At 36.1% G+C, this 17,441-nt stretch overlaps 1 protein-coding gene across 1 annotated transcript in view; it reads left to right on the top strand.

Moving 5' to 3' along the window:
• LOC106870975 (PAX-interacting protein 1) overlaps positions 1-17,441 on the top strand; it is a 51,887-nt gene that overhangs the window by 10,825 nt on the left and 23,621 nt on the right. Inside the window, exons 3-10 of the mRNA XM_014917220.2 lie at positions 1,916-1,959; positions 3,107-3,167; positions 6,774-6,887; positions 8,160-9,200; positions 10,142-10,265; positions 12,446-12,537; positions 13,498-13,593; positions 14,452-14,586. Coding sequence (XP_014772706.1) covers positions 1,916-1,959; positions 3,107-3,167; positions 6,774-6,887; positions 8,160-9,200; positions 10,142-10,265; positions 12,446-12,537; positions 13,498-13,593; positions 14,452-14,586 — 1,707 coding nt within the window. The remainder of the gene's footprint in view (positions 1-1,915; positions 1,960-3,106; positions 3,168-6,773; positions 6,888-8,159; positions 9,201-10,141; positions 10,266-12,445; positions 12,538-13,497; positions 13,594-14,451; positions 14,587-17,441) is intronic.

The raw sequence follows: 17,441 nt of genomic DNA, 5'->3' as shown, positions 1-17,441 counted from the left end.
TATACACACATACATGCACACATACAGTGAGGTCTACTCTTATACAAATGGTTCTCTAAGCAAACAAATCGAATCATGAATGGTTTTTCTGAAGAAAGTTAAACCTTCATAAAAAGCTGAAATTTGGTCAACAAAGGTAGCTTATCTAATCATTTATTGATTTTATCTTCATTTCTCCATGCTGGAATTGGTTAGAGAGATATTTATTTGAGGTATTATTTCATGGCTGCATGCTCTTCTTGCCGTCAATCTGTCAGAGATTAATTTTTATTCCACTAGACTCAAAAAGTGTAGAGCTACAGAATATATTGTTCGCAGAGAATGTGAGCACTACATCATTTTTTGTTCAGATGGTCTCATGCAAAGCAGCAGAAATAAAAACATTTACACATATGTGCAAGTGTGTGCACGTGCACACACACTCAAAGTTAATTAGGCCAGTCCAGTCGCTTGGTACTTTGGAGTTTCCACAACATACAACTGTTTCTTCAGACAAGTCAGGCTGGGCAAAAAGACTTTTTCACCAAGAATAGGTTTCCTCACAGCTTATGTCTACCAAATTCACTCACAAGGCAGTGTTAGCCCTAGGTTATAGTAGCAGACACTTGCCCAAAGTGCCATGCAGTGGGACTGACCTCCTTCTTATCACACAGCCATGATTCATCTGTATATTGCTATGAATACCATATCTTAATTACATGTACTAGCAGAAAGACTGCTCTCAGGGCAGTTTTCTGCTAGCCCCTTGATAATATTTTCATAATATTTTCATATTTGATTCCCATTTCTAATAATTTTCATATTTTATGTCTAATTATTTCTTTGTATGATAGTGCTCACTTGCTTAGTAAATATTACTTTCATTATTTTATCACAGTCATAATCTCTCTTTTTTTAAACAAACATCACGGTTGTCCAACAACAACAGGGGGGAAAGCAGTTTGTCAAGTTTTACTGTCACCTGAAAGCAACATAAAGATTTCAATTCAGCAGCCCATCTGTAAGCTTTGTGTGTGTGAGAGAGAGAGAGAGACATCATTGCAAACAGTGGATGAAATAAACATGAAATGAAAAAAATCGTATAAATCGTATTGATGTGTATGTGTGTAACTGTTGAAGTTGTGTTTGGGAACTGTGAATAAGGTGCAAGTTTCGAGTTCATGTCGGTGACTTTTTGTTTTTTCTCCTCCTTGTCTTCTAATAGTAATTACCCAACTTTCTAGATTCTTCTCACAGCTATCCCGTGTTCAAAATTTATATGGGTATTTAAAAAAATTTTCATTCAATAAATAATGTTTTTACACTAATAGTGAATTAAAACTAAAAAGAGAAAATGAGAGACTTTGCAAATGAAAATGGAATACTCCACAGTGAATGCAATGAATATTTAAATATGTGATGAATTGGATGCAATGAATATTTAAATTTGTGAGAATTGGAGTTTAAAAAATTCAATAAACTTGAGAAATCAAAATTATAGGAAATTTCTTAGAACATGAATTTATAAAAATATTTCCAGACAGTCTCAATCCTTTAATAATTCCTTTCTTTTAGTAATTGTTACTTACCTAATTAATAAACAGCTTTTTCCATTATAGTATAGATGTTATACCTAATGCAAGGCTTTTCATTAAAGTCAATAACTGTATTTCGTTTTTGTATTTGGTTTGCAAGATTCTTTATGTGAATTTGTGTATTGAAGTATATTTTATTGTGTCTGGAGAGAGTCATTCTCTTTTAGTGCCTTGTTAATTTAACATACTCACCGGTCTAGTGGAAATCAGACTGGTGAGTGTGTTAAATTAATAAGGAACTGAAAGAGAATGACTCTCTCCAGACTCAATAATTGTATTTTTGCTATTTTGCTTTTTTTTCATATTTTTGCTATTGTTGATGTTGATATTTTGTTTTACAGAGCAGCTGGGTTCTTTTGTCTGTGAAAGCAGGAAAACAATTAGCGTATCCTTTATATCAAATACTAAATTATTAATTTCATATTTTATTAGTCATTTGTGAAAATAAATCCTTCAATTAAATCACAAATTAACTTAAAAGTGTAAGTTGATTAAATGACTAAAATAGGCTTGCAATATAAGTTTATACTTTTTCCTTGCTGTTTTTTTATTTTGTTTTGTTTATATTACTACAATAAAGGTTATCATGTTTTATTATTTTTAATTAATAGATTCTTCTTTTAATTGTACACATTTTCATTTTTTATTGTTTTTTAGGTTAGAAAATAAAAGCTATGAGATGTTTGATGAAATTACCAGTTTTAAAATATTTTAATTCAGTTTGTTTTTGGTTAATCTAAATCAGTTGTCATTAAACAGATTTATTGTATAGAGTTGACTGAGACATTTTACTAATGTTGTCAGTGCAGGTCACCTCTGATTAAACATGCTGTATGACCAAATACGTTCTGTTTTTGATGCACACATAATATATCTAGGACTGCATTATTAAATGTGTCCTTCCTTTTGTAAAATGGCAGGGTGTGATTTGAGAGAGATTTAGTTGCTATTTCTGTCAAGTTGAACAACTGCAATGGGAACTCTCTTTGTGAAAATCTCAATTATATTTTGGTCCTTAAAATATAGGTTATCCTCTCTGAAGATAACCTTACTAGTTGTGATTTCTTCCTCACCCCCACCACCTCCGAACAGTTTCTGAAAGCTTGCAAAAATGTCATGGGTGTTTCCTTTGTCTGGGTAAATGAATTTACTAATCAACTGCATCAAAAACAGAAGCCAGCCACACTTAATGATCACAGATGTCAGATGCAAATATCATCAGACAGTTGCAATTCCAGTAGCAGACACCATGTATGCAAGAACCAGATATCTCCACCTTGCTATTTATGCCATCCCAGGCGGGTTCTGGCATGATTACATTGTGATTAAGTTCGTCTATGGACAGTGGAATGCATGGCCAAACCAATAGAAGCACTATTTTTAAACCAGAGTTGTTGGTAGGGAATCAGTCCAATAGCAAAGAAACTTTGTGAAATTTTTCTGTAGATACTTTTGTTGTTGGATAATGAAAGCCATTTATTGGTACAGTAGCGATGTGAAATATTTTTATTCCTCAACTAAGCTCCTCTTAGTAAAGACAGGTTTGCTCCTGAAGACCTTGTTTTCTCTGGTATTGTTGCCTGCTTTTCACAGGTGAGATACAAATGTTTAAACTGTTACTGAATTTTCTCAATGATAATTTCATCTTTTGTGTAGTTGTTTATGTTTTCATCAATCTCTTCTCAAACCATCTTTAAACCCCATATTTCTACAAATACACAGGTTCTTTGGCCCAGTTTGAACTTAAGAGCCTTTATTTCTAATGTAGGAAACTTGGTCATAAAAAATAATTTCATCAAGAACTAACTAATGTCCTGTGACTCCTAACAGTTATGATAATAATAAGAATAATGATGATGATGATGATGATGGTAGTAGTGGTGGTAGCAGTACACAACAAGGGACTATGCAATCAATTCCATGTAGCCACAACTGAAGTTGCTGGAAAACATGGGTGGGACTGGCTGAAGAAAGGAGCAATGAAAAAAGAGACTGAGAGCACCATACTGGCAGTGCAAAACCAAACTTTGATCACAAATTTGAGGGTCAACCTGGGGAATGAGCAAGTGTCTCCACTGTGCTGCATTTGTAACAGAGTGGATGAAACCATTGCCCATATCAAGAACAAATGCCCTAGACTTGCCCAAAACCATTACAAGTTGTGGTGACACAATGAAGTAGCAAAAGTACTACATTGGAAACTATGTGAAAAGTGGGGTCTAGAGAGAGGCAAGACTTCCGAGCACAAACCACAGAGAGTGGCAGTGTCGGAGACCTGCAAAATCCTGTGGGATTTCCCAATCTAAACAGACCAGGTGCCAGAGCGCAACAGGCCAGACCTAGTGGTGTTGGACAAAGTGAACTGTATATGTTATATAATTGATGTTGCATGCCCCTGTGATACATGAATAGTCAAGAAGGAAGATGAAAAATAGACATATACAATCCTCTTAAGTATGAAATAACCCAGCTATGGAAAATAAAGACGGTGAAGATAGTGCCAGTTATTGTTGGGTCCTCAGAACAATATCAGAAGGCATCAAGAAGAATATATAGGAAATTGAAGTAGAGTGCCCAATAGAGCTATTCCAAAAGGTTAGTCTCCTTGGTATCACCAGAATAATCAGGAAAGTATAAGATAGTTGTAAAGAACAGAAAGCATAGTACCATAGGCTGTATGTTGCAAGACTCCAGAGTTAAAAATAATAATAAATTATTTCAAATTTTGAAGGAGGGGTAAATTGATTACATCCACCCCAATGCTAAACTGGTACTTATTTAATTGACCACAAAAGGATAGAAGGCAAAGTTGACCATGGCAGAATTTGAACTCAGAACATAAAGATGGATGAAATGCTGCTAAGCATTTTGCTTGGTGTGCAAACATTTCTGCCAGCTCTCTGCCTTATCAGCAATAATAATAGATGACCAATACATTTACTGAACTTTGTGTAAAAACTTCAGAGCTGGACATGCAAAAAGCTTGTATGAACACCAGTGTATACGAGTAGTTGAAAGTAATGGCATTACAATCCTTTGAGACTTTACAGTATGTAATGACCACATAATTAAAGCTAACACTGAGATATTATTGTTACAGACAACCAAAAAACAAGACCTGCCTTCAGCCACTTTCTTCCAGTCATTTCATCATGTTGAACTGTTAATCCCTACACATTTTTTTCTCTCTGTCTTTTTCATCCTCTCTCTATTTTTTTTCTTCTCATTCCTTTCTGATGAAGAGTGTAAGCTCAAAACATCAAAGATTTTCCATTTTTCCCAAGCATCAAACTAATACACCTGCTTGTTGTTCCCTCACCTGCCTTCATCTTTTGTTTTCTGTAAATTCACACTATATACTCTTTTACTCGTTTATTTGTTTCAGTCATTTGACTGCGGCCATGCTGATATAGACACTTCGTTTTTATATTTGATTTGCAAGATTCTGTATGTGAATTCATGTGTTGAAGCGTATTTTGTTGTGTCTGGGGAGAGTTATTCTGTTTTAATGCCTTATTAATTAACACACTTAGCTGTCAACAACTATTGAAGAGGTTGCAGGAAGCATTGAAAATTTTAGGGGGAAAAAAAAAAAGTAAATGAGTGGAAATCAAACCGGTGAGTGTGTTAATTAATAAGACATTAAAACGTGTGTATATATATATATATATATATATATATATATATATATATATATATATATATATATATATATATATATATATATACACCATCTGACAAAAATGTACCTGCCAAGGAGGATAAGGTAAACTTGTCGAGTATAAAGACCTTGAAATTGAAATAAGCAGGATGTAGCACCTGAAGACAGAAGCAATACCAGTTGTGATTGGAGCACAAAGGGTCATAAATATAAAAATAAAACAATCAGTGGTTTCCTTAAGAAAAATCTTGAGAAAAACTTATTGTATTCATATATGAAATCCCCCAAAAAGTACTGAGCAATATGATTTTTTGGGGGGGATATAAAACCCAATGGGACCAGAAGCTGTGTTGAACAATAGCATTACAACGCCTGTCCTAAGTCATTGCTTTGTAGATATTTATCTAGCTTATATCAAAGAAATAATAATAATAATAATAATAATAATAATAATTCTTTCTAATTTGGACACAAGGCCAGCACTTTTGAAGGGAGGGGGAAGTTAATTATAATGATCCTGAAAGTTGACCATAGTGGCATTTGAACTCAAGAGCACAAAGAAAATGTCATTAAGCATTTTGTTAAGCGTGGTGACAAATCCACCAGCTTACTGTCCTAATAATAATAATGATGACGATGATGATGATAGTTGTTTCTAATTTAGGCTATGTAGAAATGTTGAGGGCAGGAGTTGGTGCTGGGGTTAATAAAATAAAATTGCAATCAAGTGCTGGAGTTGATTTTAGTGCCTAACCACCTGCCCAACAAATTTCTTGCCTTAGAAACTACCACTACCACCACTATGAGCAGAACCTGTATAAATTTTACTCTTTATAAATGTTGATTTCTATTTTGATGTAGAAATTTATAGAACTTAGTAACAGTATTTCATTATGTTAAACATTTTGATTATGTCTTCAGTTTATCTTAGTATGTGTAGAAGTCAGACGTAACCTTTCTACTGTAGGTATAAGGCCTAAAATTTTCTGGGAGAGGGCTAGTCGATTATATCGACCCCAGTCTTTGACTGGTACTTATTGACTCCAAAAGGATGAAAGGTAAAGTTGACCTCGGCAGAACTTGTACTCAAAATGTAAAGCTGGACAAAATACTGCCAAGTATTTCATCCAGCTTGCTACCCTCCTGATGATAATAATAATTTCAAATTTTGCGACAAGGCCAGCAAGTACTTATTTTATTGACCCCAAAAGGATGAAAGACTAAGTCGACCTCAACGAAATTTGAACCCAGAATGTAAAGATGGATGAAATACTGCTAAGCATTTTGCCTGGCATGCTAGCATTTCTGCCAGCTCAATAATAATAATAATAATAATAGTAATAATAATAATGCTTTTTCTATTAAACACTAAGGTTTTACGAAACAATTTCAAGGTCATTGTAATATGATTTGCTGCAGGGTTACCTGAAAGCATGTAAACAGTAAAATAACAAAAAACAAAGAAGCATAATTATAATGATGATTTATGAGAAAGGAGGTTCATTGGACCAATGGAAATTCTTCATATAATTTTGTAGGTTGGTGAAGAAGACATGAAAGAAATCTGGCCAGCTGTTGTATACAACGGAGGATATATTCAGCGTAAATTAGATAATCGGTGCACACATCTGATAACACCAGCTACTGCTGGGGTAAGTAAAAACTATTCATTTATTTATTGTTCAAATTATATATTTTACTTCAGAACAAATCTCTCCTATTGTTGTTAAGCAGGGACCAATTCCACCTCAGCCTGATGGATGCTTACTAGTGGTAATTATATAATCCATGGCTAGCTGTTCATGGTTGGGTTGTCAGCAATTAAACTGCGTCTCCTACTGGGCTTTCCCCAATGATTAGGGTGTAAGTTGGTGAGTAAATGAATGCCACCAGGATTACCAAGCCCAGTGAAATGCTTGATGGGAAGTTGCGCCAATATTTAAGCCTTTGGTATCCAGATTACTCTGAAATGTAATGCATTTTTATTCACAATGGTTTGAATTAATTGTGCACTATTTTGTGGCTTTGAGATTTTGATGACGTGATTGTTTATTTTCAGAATGACATTGTAGAGTAGGTGCCAGAAGCCAGGTTTGTTGAATTTGAACATAAAATAAGTCAGATATTTTGGCCGGTTATGGCCGGTTTGAATGTTATGGAGTTAATTTAGTTTCAACTCAAAAGACCAAGTTCAAGATTAGTGAAAAATGTGGGTAATAATAATGATCATACTTGTTTACAACCATCACCTGATGTCTAGACATGAGTGAGAGAAACCCCCTTTGGTCATGACTGACCATGGGATTGCACCTAGAAAGTTACCCTTCCAGGCACAAGTCTGGGCAAGGTTGTTTTATAGAAGACCAGCAGTCGCCCATGCATACCGGCCTCCCCTCTCCACACCACGAGCATTATCCAAGGGAAAGGCAAAGGTCGATACAGCTTGGCACCTGTGACGTCGCAACTCATTTCTACAGCTGAGTGAACTGGAGTAATGTGAAATAAAGTGTCTTGCTCAAGAATACAACACGCAGCATGGTCCAGGATTTGAACTCACAACCTCACAATCGTAATCTCGATGCTCTAACCGCTGAGCCATGCGCCTTCACAGACAAGAGTACATGCAGATATATACAACAGGCTTCTTTCAGTTTCCATCTACCAAATCCATTCACAAGGTTTGGTTGACTTGAGGCTATAGTAGAAGACACTTGCCCAAGGTGCCACACAGTTGGACTGAACCCAAAACCACTTCGTTGGGAAGCAAGTTATTAACTATACTACCAGACCTGCATTTATTGTCATGTATGCATATATATGTTGGTATTCCACTTAACATTTACTGTATGTGATTTCATCTTTTTCTTTTTATTCATTTATTAATTTTTAATTATTCTGTTTCTCTGTTTTTGTTATTACTTCAGGTGAAATATGACACAGCCATGAAATATCCCAGTAAAATTAAAATTGTCAGCCCAGACTGGATTACAGATTCACTGTCAAAGCAGGCCAAACAAGATGAAGTCATCTATCACCCTCGACTTCTTGTCTACCCAAAGCCTGAACCTCCACCTCCTCCTCCCCCGCCGCCGCCACCCCCACCCGTTATCCCCGATCATCCAGAACATACAGATACTATACCAACTGTGGTTACACCTCCTTTGCATTCACCTATGCCCCATCTTGGGCCACAGCAGCAGCAACACACGCCATCGATGCCTGCACATTTCTTTGAAGAGAAGTCAACAGCACAACAGCAGTTGCAGCGCCTACAACAGCAGCATCAGTTACAACAACAACTGCATTTGCAGCAACAACAATCACATTTACAGCAGCAACAACAACAACAACAACAGCAGCAGCAGTTATTGTTGCAGCAGTCTGGATCTGTTCCTCTTACTCATGCTCTAACACGAACAGAACCTTCCACAGCGAAATCAACAGGCAGCCAGCGCCAAACCATTGCTCAGATTCTTAGCCAAGAGAATCAGAAAGAACTGCTGGCATCTTTAGTGCCCAAGAACATTGCTACCGCAAGTAATAATAAAAGTCCTACCGGTGCAGTTCCTACTGTAACACCTAGCACCAGTGCAAGCACACCTACTGCAAACACGAGCACTAGCTGGGATTCTACTGCTCAAGCAACCAAATTGAATGGGTCCCGTCCTGGGACACCGTCTGCAAAGTTGGCTCTAGCCAGAATGGTAAATAGTCGCCTGCAAGCAGGTGCCAACCATCATAGAGCAGTTACACCAAACAACCGACCTGTTGCTGGACAGACAATAGCAACGAAACTCACTGGTTCTGTTGAAAGTGCGAACAATATTCAATCGGTCCCCTGCAGTACTGTCACAAGCCCCATTCCGTCCACTGCTATGCCATCTACCTGTAGGAAGACGCTACAAAACATAACAAATAGCATTGATACACAGCCATCTGTATCACCAAGACCAAGCATGAGTAAAGTAAGTCCCACCATGTTTTTTGCTAATTTCCATTTTGTTCTTTGTAGAGATATGTCTTCTATGTCAGATAATTAACAAATTTTCTCTCAAGATGTGATGGAACTTTATTTTAAGTTAACTTTCCTAAAATAAAAATTATGGTAGGGGGGTTGCTTTTAGTCCTTCCACAGAAAGTCTCTCTGGTGTTAGTGGCTTGGTAGATTGTAGTCACAGAACCATAAAAAAAATTATGTCAAAAGGAAATAAAACATGGATTTTACTGTTACTACATATGTCAGGTGATGAGAAATTGTGACAGGAACTAGAACTACAAGATGGGATGAGACCTGTCTGAACCATGTTAGCATGAAGAAAAATGGATGTAAAAATGATGATAGGGCTTCTCTCCATCACATAAGAGTTGCATTCTTGAAAATCTTGTCCAGCATGTAATTTGATGCGGTATGATTGCAGAACATTTTTAACAGCTATGTCGCTTGAGAAATTAGAAAAAAATAATCCAAAGTCTCAGATCATTATCATAACTCCCCTCACAGTTACCATCAGCTTATCTTCATCTTTGTAATTCTGAGTCACCTTGATTTTATAAAAAAACATTCTCTATTATATTGATCCTTCTTTGCTCAATATAATAAAGAATTTTATACAAGTAGTAGGCATTGAAGTATTTTCTTTATTGTACAATCTAGACTGGTGCTGTAAAACTTATTTATCATTCCATCTTTGAATGAAGCACAGCAATGCCCATGTTGGACATTTTTATTCAAAGGTTTGTAGTCTCAAACTCAAAACTTAATCATAGCACTTTAACCTGGTCTAACTGCTGTAGTTTTCTGTTAAGTGATTTAGCTGTATCTCAATGAAGATTCATAAATTGGATCTGCTCAACCTGTTATGTTTGTGTCTATACATTCTTGGAATGTTACTTGTTTTTATTTCAGATAAGCCAAATGTTAGGGCTGAATGTTCTACCTCGTATGCCATCCTATGGTACCCCACAAGTGGCTCAAACTAACCAAGCTTCTGCTACTCCCCAGTATTGGGGTCATGACCCAGGAGATAAGAGTGAGTGTCTATTAACTTCATTTTCTAATATTAATGATGATGACCAGCATCATCGAAAGTTGATGGTGAGTATTCTTTTATTTTTGTACTGGTTTCTGTCATTAAACTATGGCCATATGCATGTGTGTGTGTGTGTGTGTTGTACACATACACACATGGCGGGATGTGCATGTGCAGGATTGAGTGTGAGTGCTTATGTTCTGTGTCTTTACATAAAATGTTTTAACAAAAGCCAAAATATAGAAAAGTATAAAAACAAAATGAGTAACTAAAGTTTTTGTTTTATCTTCATTAGTTAGTCTAAGAAGCAGGTGGAGGCGCAATGGCCCAGTAGTTAGGGCAGCGGACTCGCGGTCATAGGATCGCGGTTTCGATTCCCAGACTGGGCGTTGTGAGTGTTTATTGAGCGGAAACACCTAAAGCTCCACGAGGCTCCGGCAGGGGATGGTGGCAGACCCTGCTGTACTCTTTCACCACAACTTTCTCTCACTCTTACTTCCTGTTTCTGTTGTGCCTGTAATTCAAAGGGTCAGCCTTGTCACACTGTGTCATGCTGAATATCCCCGAGAACTATGTTAAGGGTACATGTGTCTGTGGAGTGCTCAGCCACTTGCACGTTAATTTCACGAGCAGGCTGTTCTGTTGATCGGATCAACTAGAACCCTTGATATCGTAAGCGACGGAGTGCCAACAATAAGAAAGCAAGAAAACGAAATAATGCTCTTGAGTGGAAACAGTTTAAGCAATAATAAATTTCACTTGAAAGCTAGCAGCAATTGAAAACATGACTGAAAAAGTGAAGAGTTTTTAGACAAATGTAATTATACAAGTTCAGTATAAGCCTAGTAGGTATGAGTAAGGAGGAGGGATGATACACTATGAGAAATTATGAAAACAGAAAAGATGGCTCCGTCATTTGAGTTTAGAGGCCAAGCATAACTGGAGATCAAATCTTACTAAAAAAATATTTCACAATCACGAAAAGCGAGAGACATAAATTGTTCAGAACTAACTTTTGTAAAAAGCAGTTCTGCTCATTAATTGGCCCTAGACTAGTCAAAGACATTTGCCAATAGTGCCAAGCTGTGAGATAGAACTCAAGACCACGTTGTTATAAAGCAGACTCTATCCACACAAACGTCTGCATCTACATGCTTGTGTGTGCACATACACACAGTCTCTTATGCACACAAGCATGGCTGTGTGGTTAAGAAGTTCGTTTCTTAGCCATGTGGTTTCAGGTTCAGTCCCACTGCACAGGGCCTTAAGGAAAGTATTTCTTACTGTAACTCTACAATAACTAAAACCTTGGTAGACAGAAACTTTAAAAAAAAACTATCATATACTTGCAGTTCGTGTGTGTTTGTGGGTGTTTATATCTATGTTCTATGAAAGTTGCTCTGAGCATCTGTGTTGTTGTTACTTCTGTCAACAAATCATCTGCGCGCTTCGTCCTCTTAATAATTAACTTGAGAAATGAAATAGTGAAGGATTAGCAATGTGAACAATATCTGGCTGTATAACAATACCTTGATAATATATTCATCTAAACCAGTGGTTCTCAACTTTATGTATTGGTATTTATTGCAAGAAATAGTGAGGTTTCTTTCTCTAACATTTTAGTGAATGTGTGAAAAGCAAAATAGGAATTTTGAAAGGAGTTTCCATAAAACTAGTTTTGAAACATCAAATGGTTATAGGGGTCCACCATAGTAAAATAGTACTATATCTAAGGAGTGAAACCGCCCGGGTTTTTGATGTGTTGTCTATTCTGTATTTGATGTAATTCGTTCTTAGTGCTTGCTCTTGAGCAGGACAGATTAGAGCCTCTGTTTCCGGTTTTAAATCACTTTTAGTCATCCATAGCCATCTTTTTTTGTCTGTCTGTCTTATCTTCAACATCCCCATGAAATTGTCCATGCATTCTTTTCTTTATCCACCTATTTTCAGTTTCATTCATTCTCAAGTGCTTGTACAGTGCCTTATCTTTGCAATCTTCCATCCTACACAAGCCTGACCGCCATCATCATCATCATCATCATCATCTTCTTCTTCTTCTTCTTCTTCTTCTTCTTCTTCTTCTTCTTCTTCTTCTTCTTCTTCTTCTAACTACTACTACTACTACTACTACTACTACTACTACTACTTGTTTTAATTTTCTTTTATTTGTTTATTTTCAGTTACTGCAGACCTCCCTTTGTTAGGATGTGTGTTTTATATCACAGATTATCATAAGATACTAGGATCTGAACCAGTTGGAATTTGGAAACAAGTAATATTTTACTTCCTAAATTTTTGTTTTTCTGTTTACATAAGCACAAGCTTATTTTCTGTTGTGTGCACAGACGACAAATTGCAGGATGGGGCTTGTCTGACCTATGCCAGTATGGAAAAATGGCTGTAAAACAATGTTGGGTATGATAATATATGTAGTTCCTACGATATGAAAGTCACAAGGCACATCATCATCATCATCATCATCATCATCATTATCACCATGATGATGACGATGTTGTTCTCCTCCTTCAACAATAATTTAGCATCCATTTTTGAAGCTAGTATGTGTTAGACAGTTTGACTGGAACTGGTAAGCCGGAGAGCTACACCAGGCCCCAGTTGTCAGTTTTGGCTTGGTTTATATGGCTGGATGCCCTTCCTAATGCCAACTACTCCATAGAGTGTACTGGCTGTCTTTTATGTGTCACTTGCAGAAGTACCTTTAACATGTCAGTGACACAGGTGCCTTACACGTGTCACTGGCATGGGAGCCCTTTCATGTGTCACCGGAACTGGCCATGACTATAGTTTTACTTAGCTTGACGTGTCTTCTTAAGCACAGCAAATTGCCAAAAGTCTCTGCCACCTGTAATCGCCTCTGTGAGGCTTAACATCCAAAAATAATATTTCACCACCTCATCCAGGTCTGAATTGAAGCATTTATTCACTGAGAGTGCTCTATAACTAATTAAAAGTTAGTAGGGGCTATGATCAGTGTCTGTAGGAAATAAATAAATGGGAAAATATATCACATGTCTACATTCATAGCACATGAAGAAAAGTAAATGATTTGCTCATAGTCAATCGACCGATGCTTTTAAACTGGAGTAGTTGGGTTCTGTGCATGCTATCCATTCTGTGAGAAATCATCACATTTATTTATTTAACACATCCATTCATTGTATCTCGTATAATTCCCATGTAATTTATGTACATTTTATTTTCTATTTTTCAGATTATTGAACAACGTGGTGGCCAAGTTGACAATTCCTACTCCAATCGTATTACTCATGTTTTATGTGCCAGTCAGCAGAGTGATGTTTTCCATTTGGTAAGTTGCATTAGAGTATTTTTATTTGTGTTGCTTAAAATATCACTTTTATGTTTCAGTATTTTTAAGTCCACTATTTCAAAATTGTTATTAATTACTATACAAGTCCATGTATAATATGCTAACTTGTGTAATAGGCCATTTTGATTTGGGGGCCTAAATTGTCTTTAGGAAAAAGACCCATATTACAGTATAATATGCCATGTTACACAACTGCTATAAGAGTTGATAATTTATTAGAATCCAATATACTAGATTTTAATATTTTATTTTATAAAAAATACATTGATAGGTGCAGGTGTGGCTAGGGGCACAGGTGTGACTGTGTGGTTAGAAGTTTGCTTCCTTCTCAGCCACATGGTTCTGGGTTCAATTGCACTGCGTGGCACCTGAATGCAAATATCTTCTGCTATAGTTCCAGGCCAGCAAAAGCTTTGTAAGTGAACTTGGTAGACAGAAACTGAAAGAAGCCCGTTGTGTGTGTGTGTGTATGTGTGTGAGAAAGAGATTGTCTCCTTGCCTTGACATTGTGTGATAGTTGGAAACGAATGTCTCCACCATGCAAGCTGTATCCTTCATTTCCAATTTTCTATGAAAACATGTCTGGTCATGAAAAATATTACTGCACCTGGAAACAGGTTAGAGTTGGCAGCAGGAAGAGCATTCAGCTGTAGAAAATCAGCTTCATCAAAATTCTGACCCATACAAACTTGGAAAAGTGGACATTTCAATGATGATATTAATGTATAATAAAATTTAATCTAAACAGTTAATAAAACTTAATTAAATTATTTTTGTTTTTTTCCTCTGTTCACTGTCTTAATGAATATATATATTTATTGTCCCATTTATTGATAGGCTCTCCGAGATCAGAAGAGGGTTGTAACTGCATACTGGTTAAATGATGTTTTAGTTAAAAAGAAAATGTTCCCTCCTTGTCAAGTGATGCATTTACCTATCATTTATGGTGATAAGAAACCTTGCAGTAACCAAGTAAGTGGCTTCTGTGATCCCACTTTACATTTTGTTGTTGATATGTTTGTTGTTATTTTATTACTGATGTGAGATCCTTAACGCTTTGGCATTTACATTACTCTATCAAATATAATGCTCATTCTTTTCACATTGATTTGAATTAACCATGTATTATCTCATAGCTTTGGAATTTTGATAAGATGAACCCTTCACTTTTAGAATGACATTGTAGGGTTGGTGTGAGAGGCCAAATCTAGCAGGTTTGAACATAATACAGGTAGAATATTTTGGCTGGATGTGACCAGTTTAAATGCTAAAGGGTTAATTACATTTTTTAGCAATATATTACAAGTTGTCTCTGTCATCACTCTCTTTGACCACATGCGTTGTTATTTGTTCTAAATGAACTGTAGTATGTTGTACTGATATCATTGAGTTGTATGTTTTGGCTTTTTATGTTCTTTGTGAATCAGTAACTGTGTATGTGCATGTCTTTTGATCTGATGCAATTTGTTGTGCTATTTGTGAGGAGTGTGTGTTGTGCTATTTTTTTTTCTTTTTAGGCAATGTGCTATTTTATTTTAGAGCTGTGTGAGTCATGTGTTAAATTCTGGAGTTTCATTCCAAAATTTCGCCCAATTGTGGATTTGAAAGCAACACTGTTAACTTACAAAACAAAATACTTAACTCTTGTTAGTTCATTCCATCTGGCCACACAATAGCTATTACAGGGTATTCTACAGTTGATTAATTAATGAAATGTTATCCAACCTATGCTAGCATGGGTTGGACAACAGCATCTCATTAATTAATTTCAGTAGTGAGACATGGAGCAGTGATCCTTTGGCTAGAAAGTCAGTACCCCTATCAACTAACACCAGTTGCTGCTTTCTGTACAGGGCAACTATACAGAACTTCAATTCTCAAAACAAACAAAACTGTCTAAGGAATATGTTTTTTTTTCCTCATCCATCTCTTGACATTTGTTAAATCTTTTTTACTTAAGCATGGATTGGAACATTCTATTAAATTGTTTGATTATATATTTTACAACAGAATGCTGGGAAATGAGAGATAGCAATGTTTACTACACATTTTCAGTTAAAGTTTATTTTTAAAAATTTTATTAGAATTTATATTAAAAGCTTAGTCAGTGGGAAAAAGGAAGTAAGTTATCTTTGGAGAGTGGCCCAAATGCTTGCAGCATACTAGATTTCACTAAAAGCCCCTTACAGGTCGGTTTGCGGTATTAAACCTGGCTGCGAATGAAGTCTACCATCCAAGAACAGGAATGCCCCAGCTGGCGTTCATACTGTTTCTGTCTACCAAATTTCACCCACAAGATTTTGGTTGACGTGAGGTTATGATTGAAAGCAATTAACCAGAATCTGAAACCATCCAGTTGCAAAGTGAATTTCTTCACTACATAGCTATGCCTATGCCCATAAAGTCATGATTTCAAATTACTAATTGCTTGAAGTTGTACTTAAATATATTTAATTTCAAATGATATTTATTAGCAACAGAGGCAGTATTAATACCGAGAGATAATATTTACTCCCACTTAAATGTGGATGTTCTGTTAGAACAGACTGTACTGCAGTGGATGCCATGAGAAAAACTCTCATATAGGTTTTTAGTGCACCAAACGCCTATATGAGTGTTTCTCTCATGGCATCCACTGCAGTAAAGTTGGTTCTCACAAAACATTCACGTTTAAGTGGGAATTAGTTTTAAATGACATTGATAAAAATTTGAAGTAATTGTAGTTTAAAACCCTAATTCTAAAAGCAAAGCACATTGCTTCGTGTACCCTTTTTTTTTAAGTGAACCTTACTGAAAAATAAAGATATCTTTACTTTCAGCATCATATCAAAGCTGCTAACATTAGGAATAACACTCCATTGTTTAACAGTTGTTCTGGTTTTCTTTTCAAGCAAATATTTAGATCTGCAGTCCCACCCAGTATAAGTTATTAAAAAAATATCTTGCTAATATTATAATAACTAAAAAAAATTAACTTATTTTAATGATAACCTGACCACTTGTTCCTGTTTTAAACAGTTTCATCTTTGTTTATTGCTAGTGCCATATCTGACATCCTTTTCATTCATTCATGCTTATATTAATGTGCTCTGACTGGGATTGGCCTCTCAAAGCTTTAATTTGATGCAGATGTTCAATGCTTTTGACCCAAATCCTCTTTATTTATAGAATAGTAGCCTGTATGAAATGAAGGTTTGTGAATTCAGTGCCTACAAGAGCTTAAGTATCAGATCATCCCATAAGTTCTGTCCGAATTTTGAATAAAGAAAACAAGTGATCAAATGCTATATTTAATTGAAATTTAATCATCAGTGTATTTTCCATGATTATCTATGACTTCCTTCCATCTATTTACAAGCTTTTTAATCCCATCAATGTAAAACTCTTTTGGTTTCAAAGCGAAGAACTCTGAAATGTCAGTTTCGACCTCCTGGTTTGCGAAAGTTATGTCCCCCAAATGATTCTGTAAACTACGAAACAAATGGTAGTCTGAAGGAGCAAGGTCGGGAGAATAAGTTGAATGAAGAATTTTTTCCCAACCAAGCTCTTCGATCTTCTGTGATGTGATCTTTGCAGTGCGAGGTCGCGCATTGTCCCGATGAAACATCACTCCTTTTCAATTCACTAAAGCAGGTCTTTTTTTCTTCAAAGCTTCGTTCATACGCTCTAATTGCTGACAGTAGACTTGAGCACTGATTGTTGCATTAGGTGGTAACAATTCAAAGTAAATTACTTCTTTGCAATCTCACCAGATAGAGAGAAGAACCTTTTTTTTCATGAAGTTCCCTTCTCGGTTGTGGTTGAGCTTTTTCTCTTTTACCAAGCCA

This window comes from Octopus bimaculoides, chromosome 5, assembly GCF_001194135.2.
Source record: "Octopus bimaculoides isolate UCB-OBI-ISO-001 chromosome 5, ASM119413v2, whole genome shotgun sequence".
NCBI classification, from domain to species: Eukaryota; Metazoa; Mollusca; class Cephalopoda; order Octopoda; family Octopodidae; genus Octopus; species Octopus bimaculoides.
The sequence above is the reverse complement of the archived record's forward strand: the minus strand, read 5'-3'. Positions and strand labels throughout refer to the sequence as shown.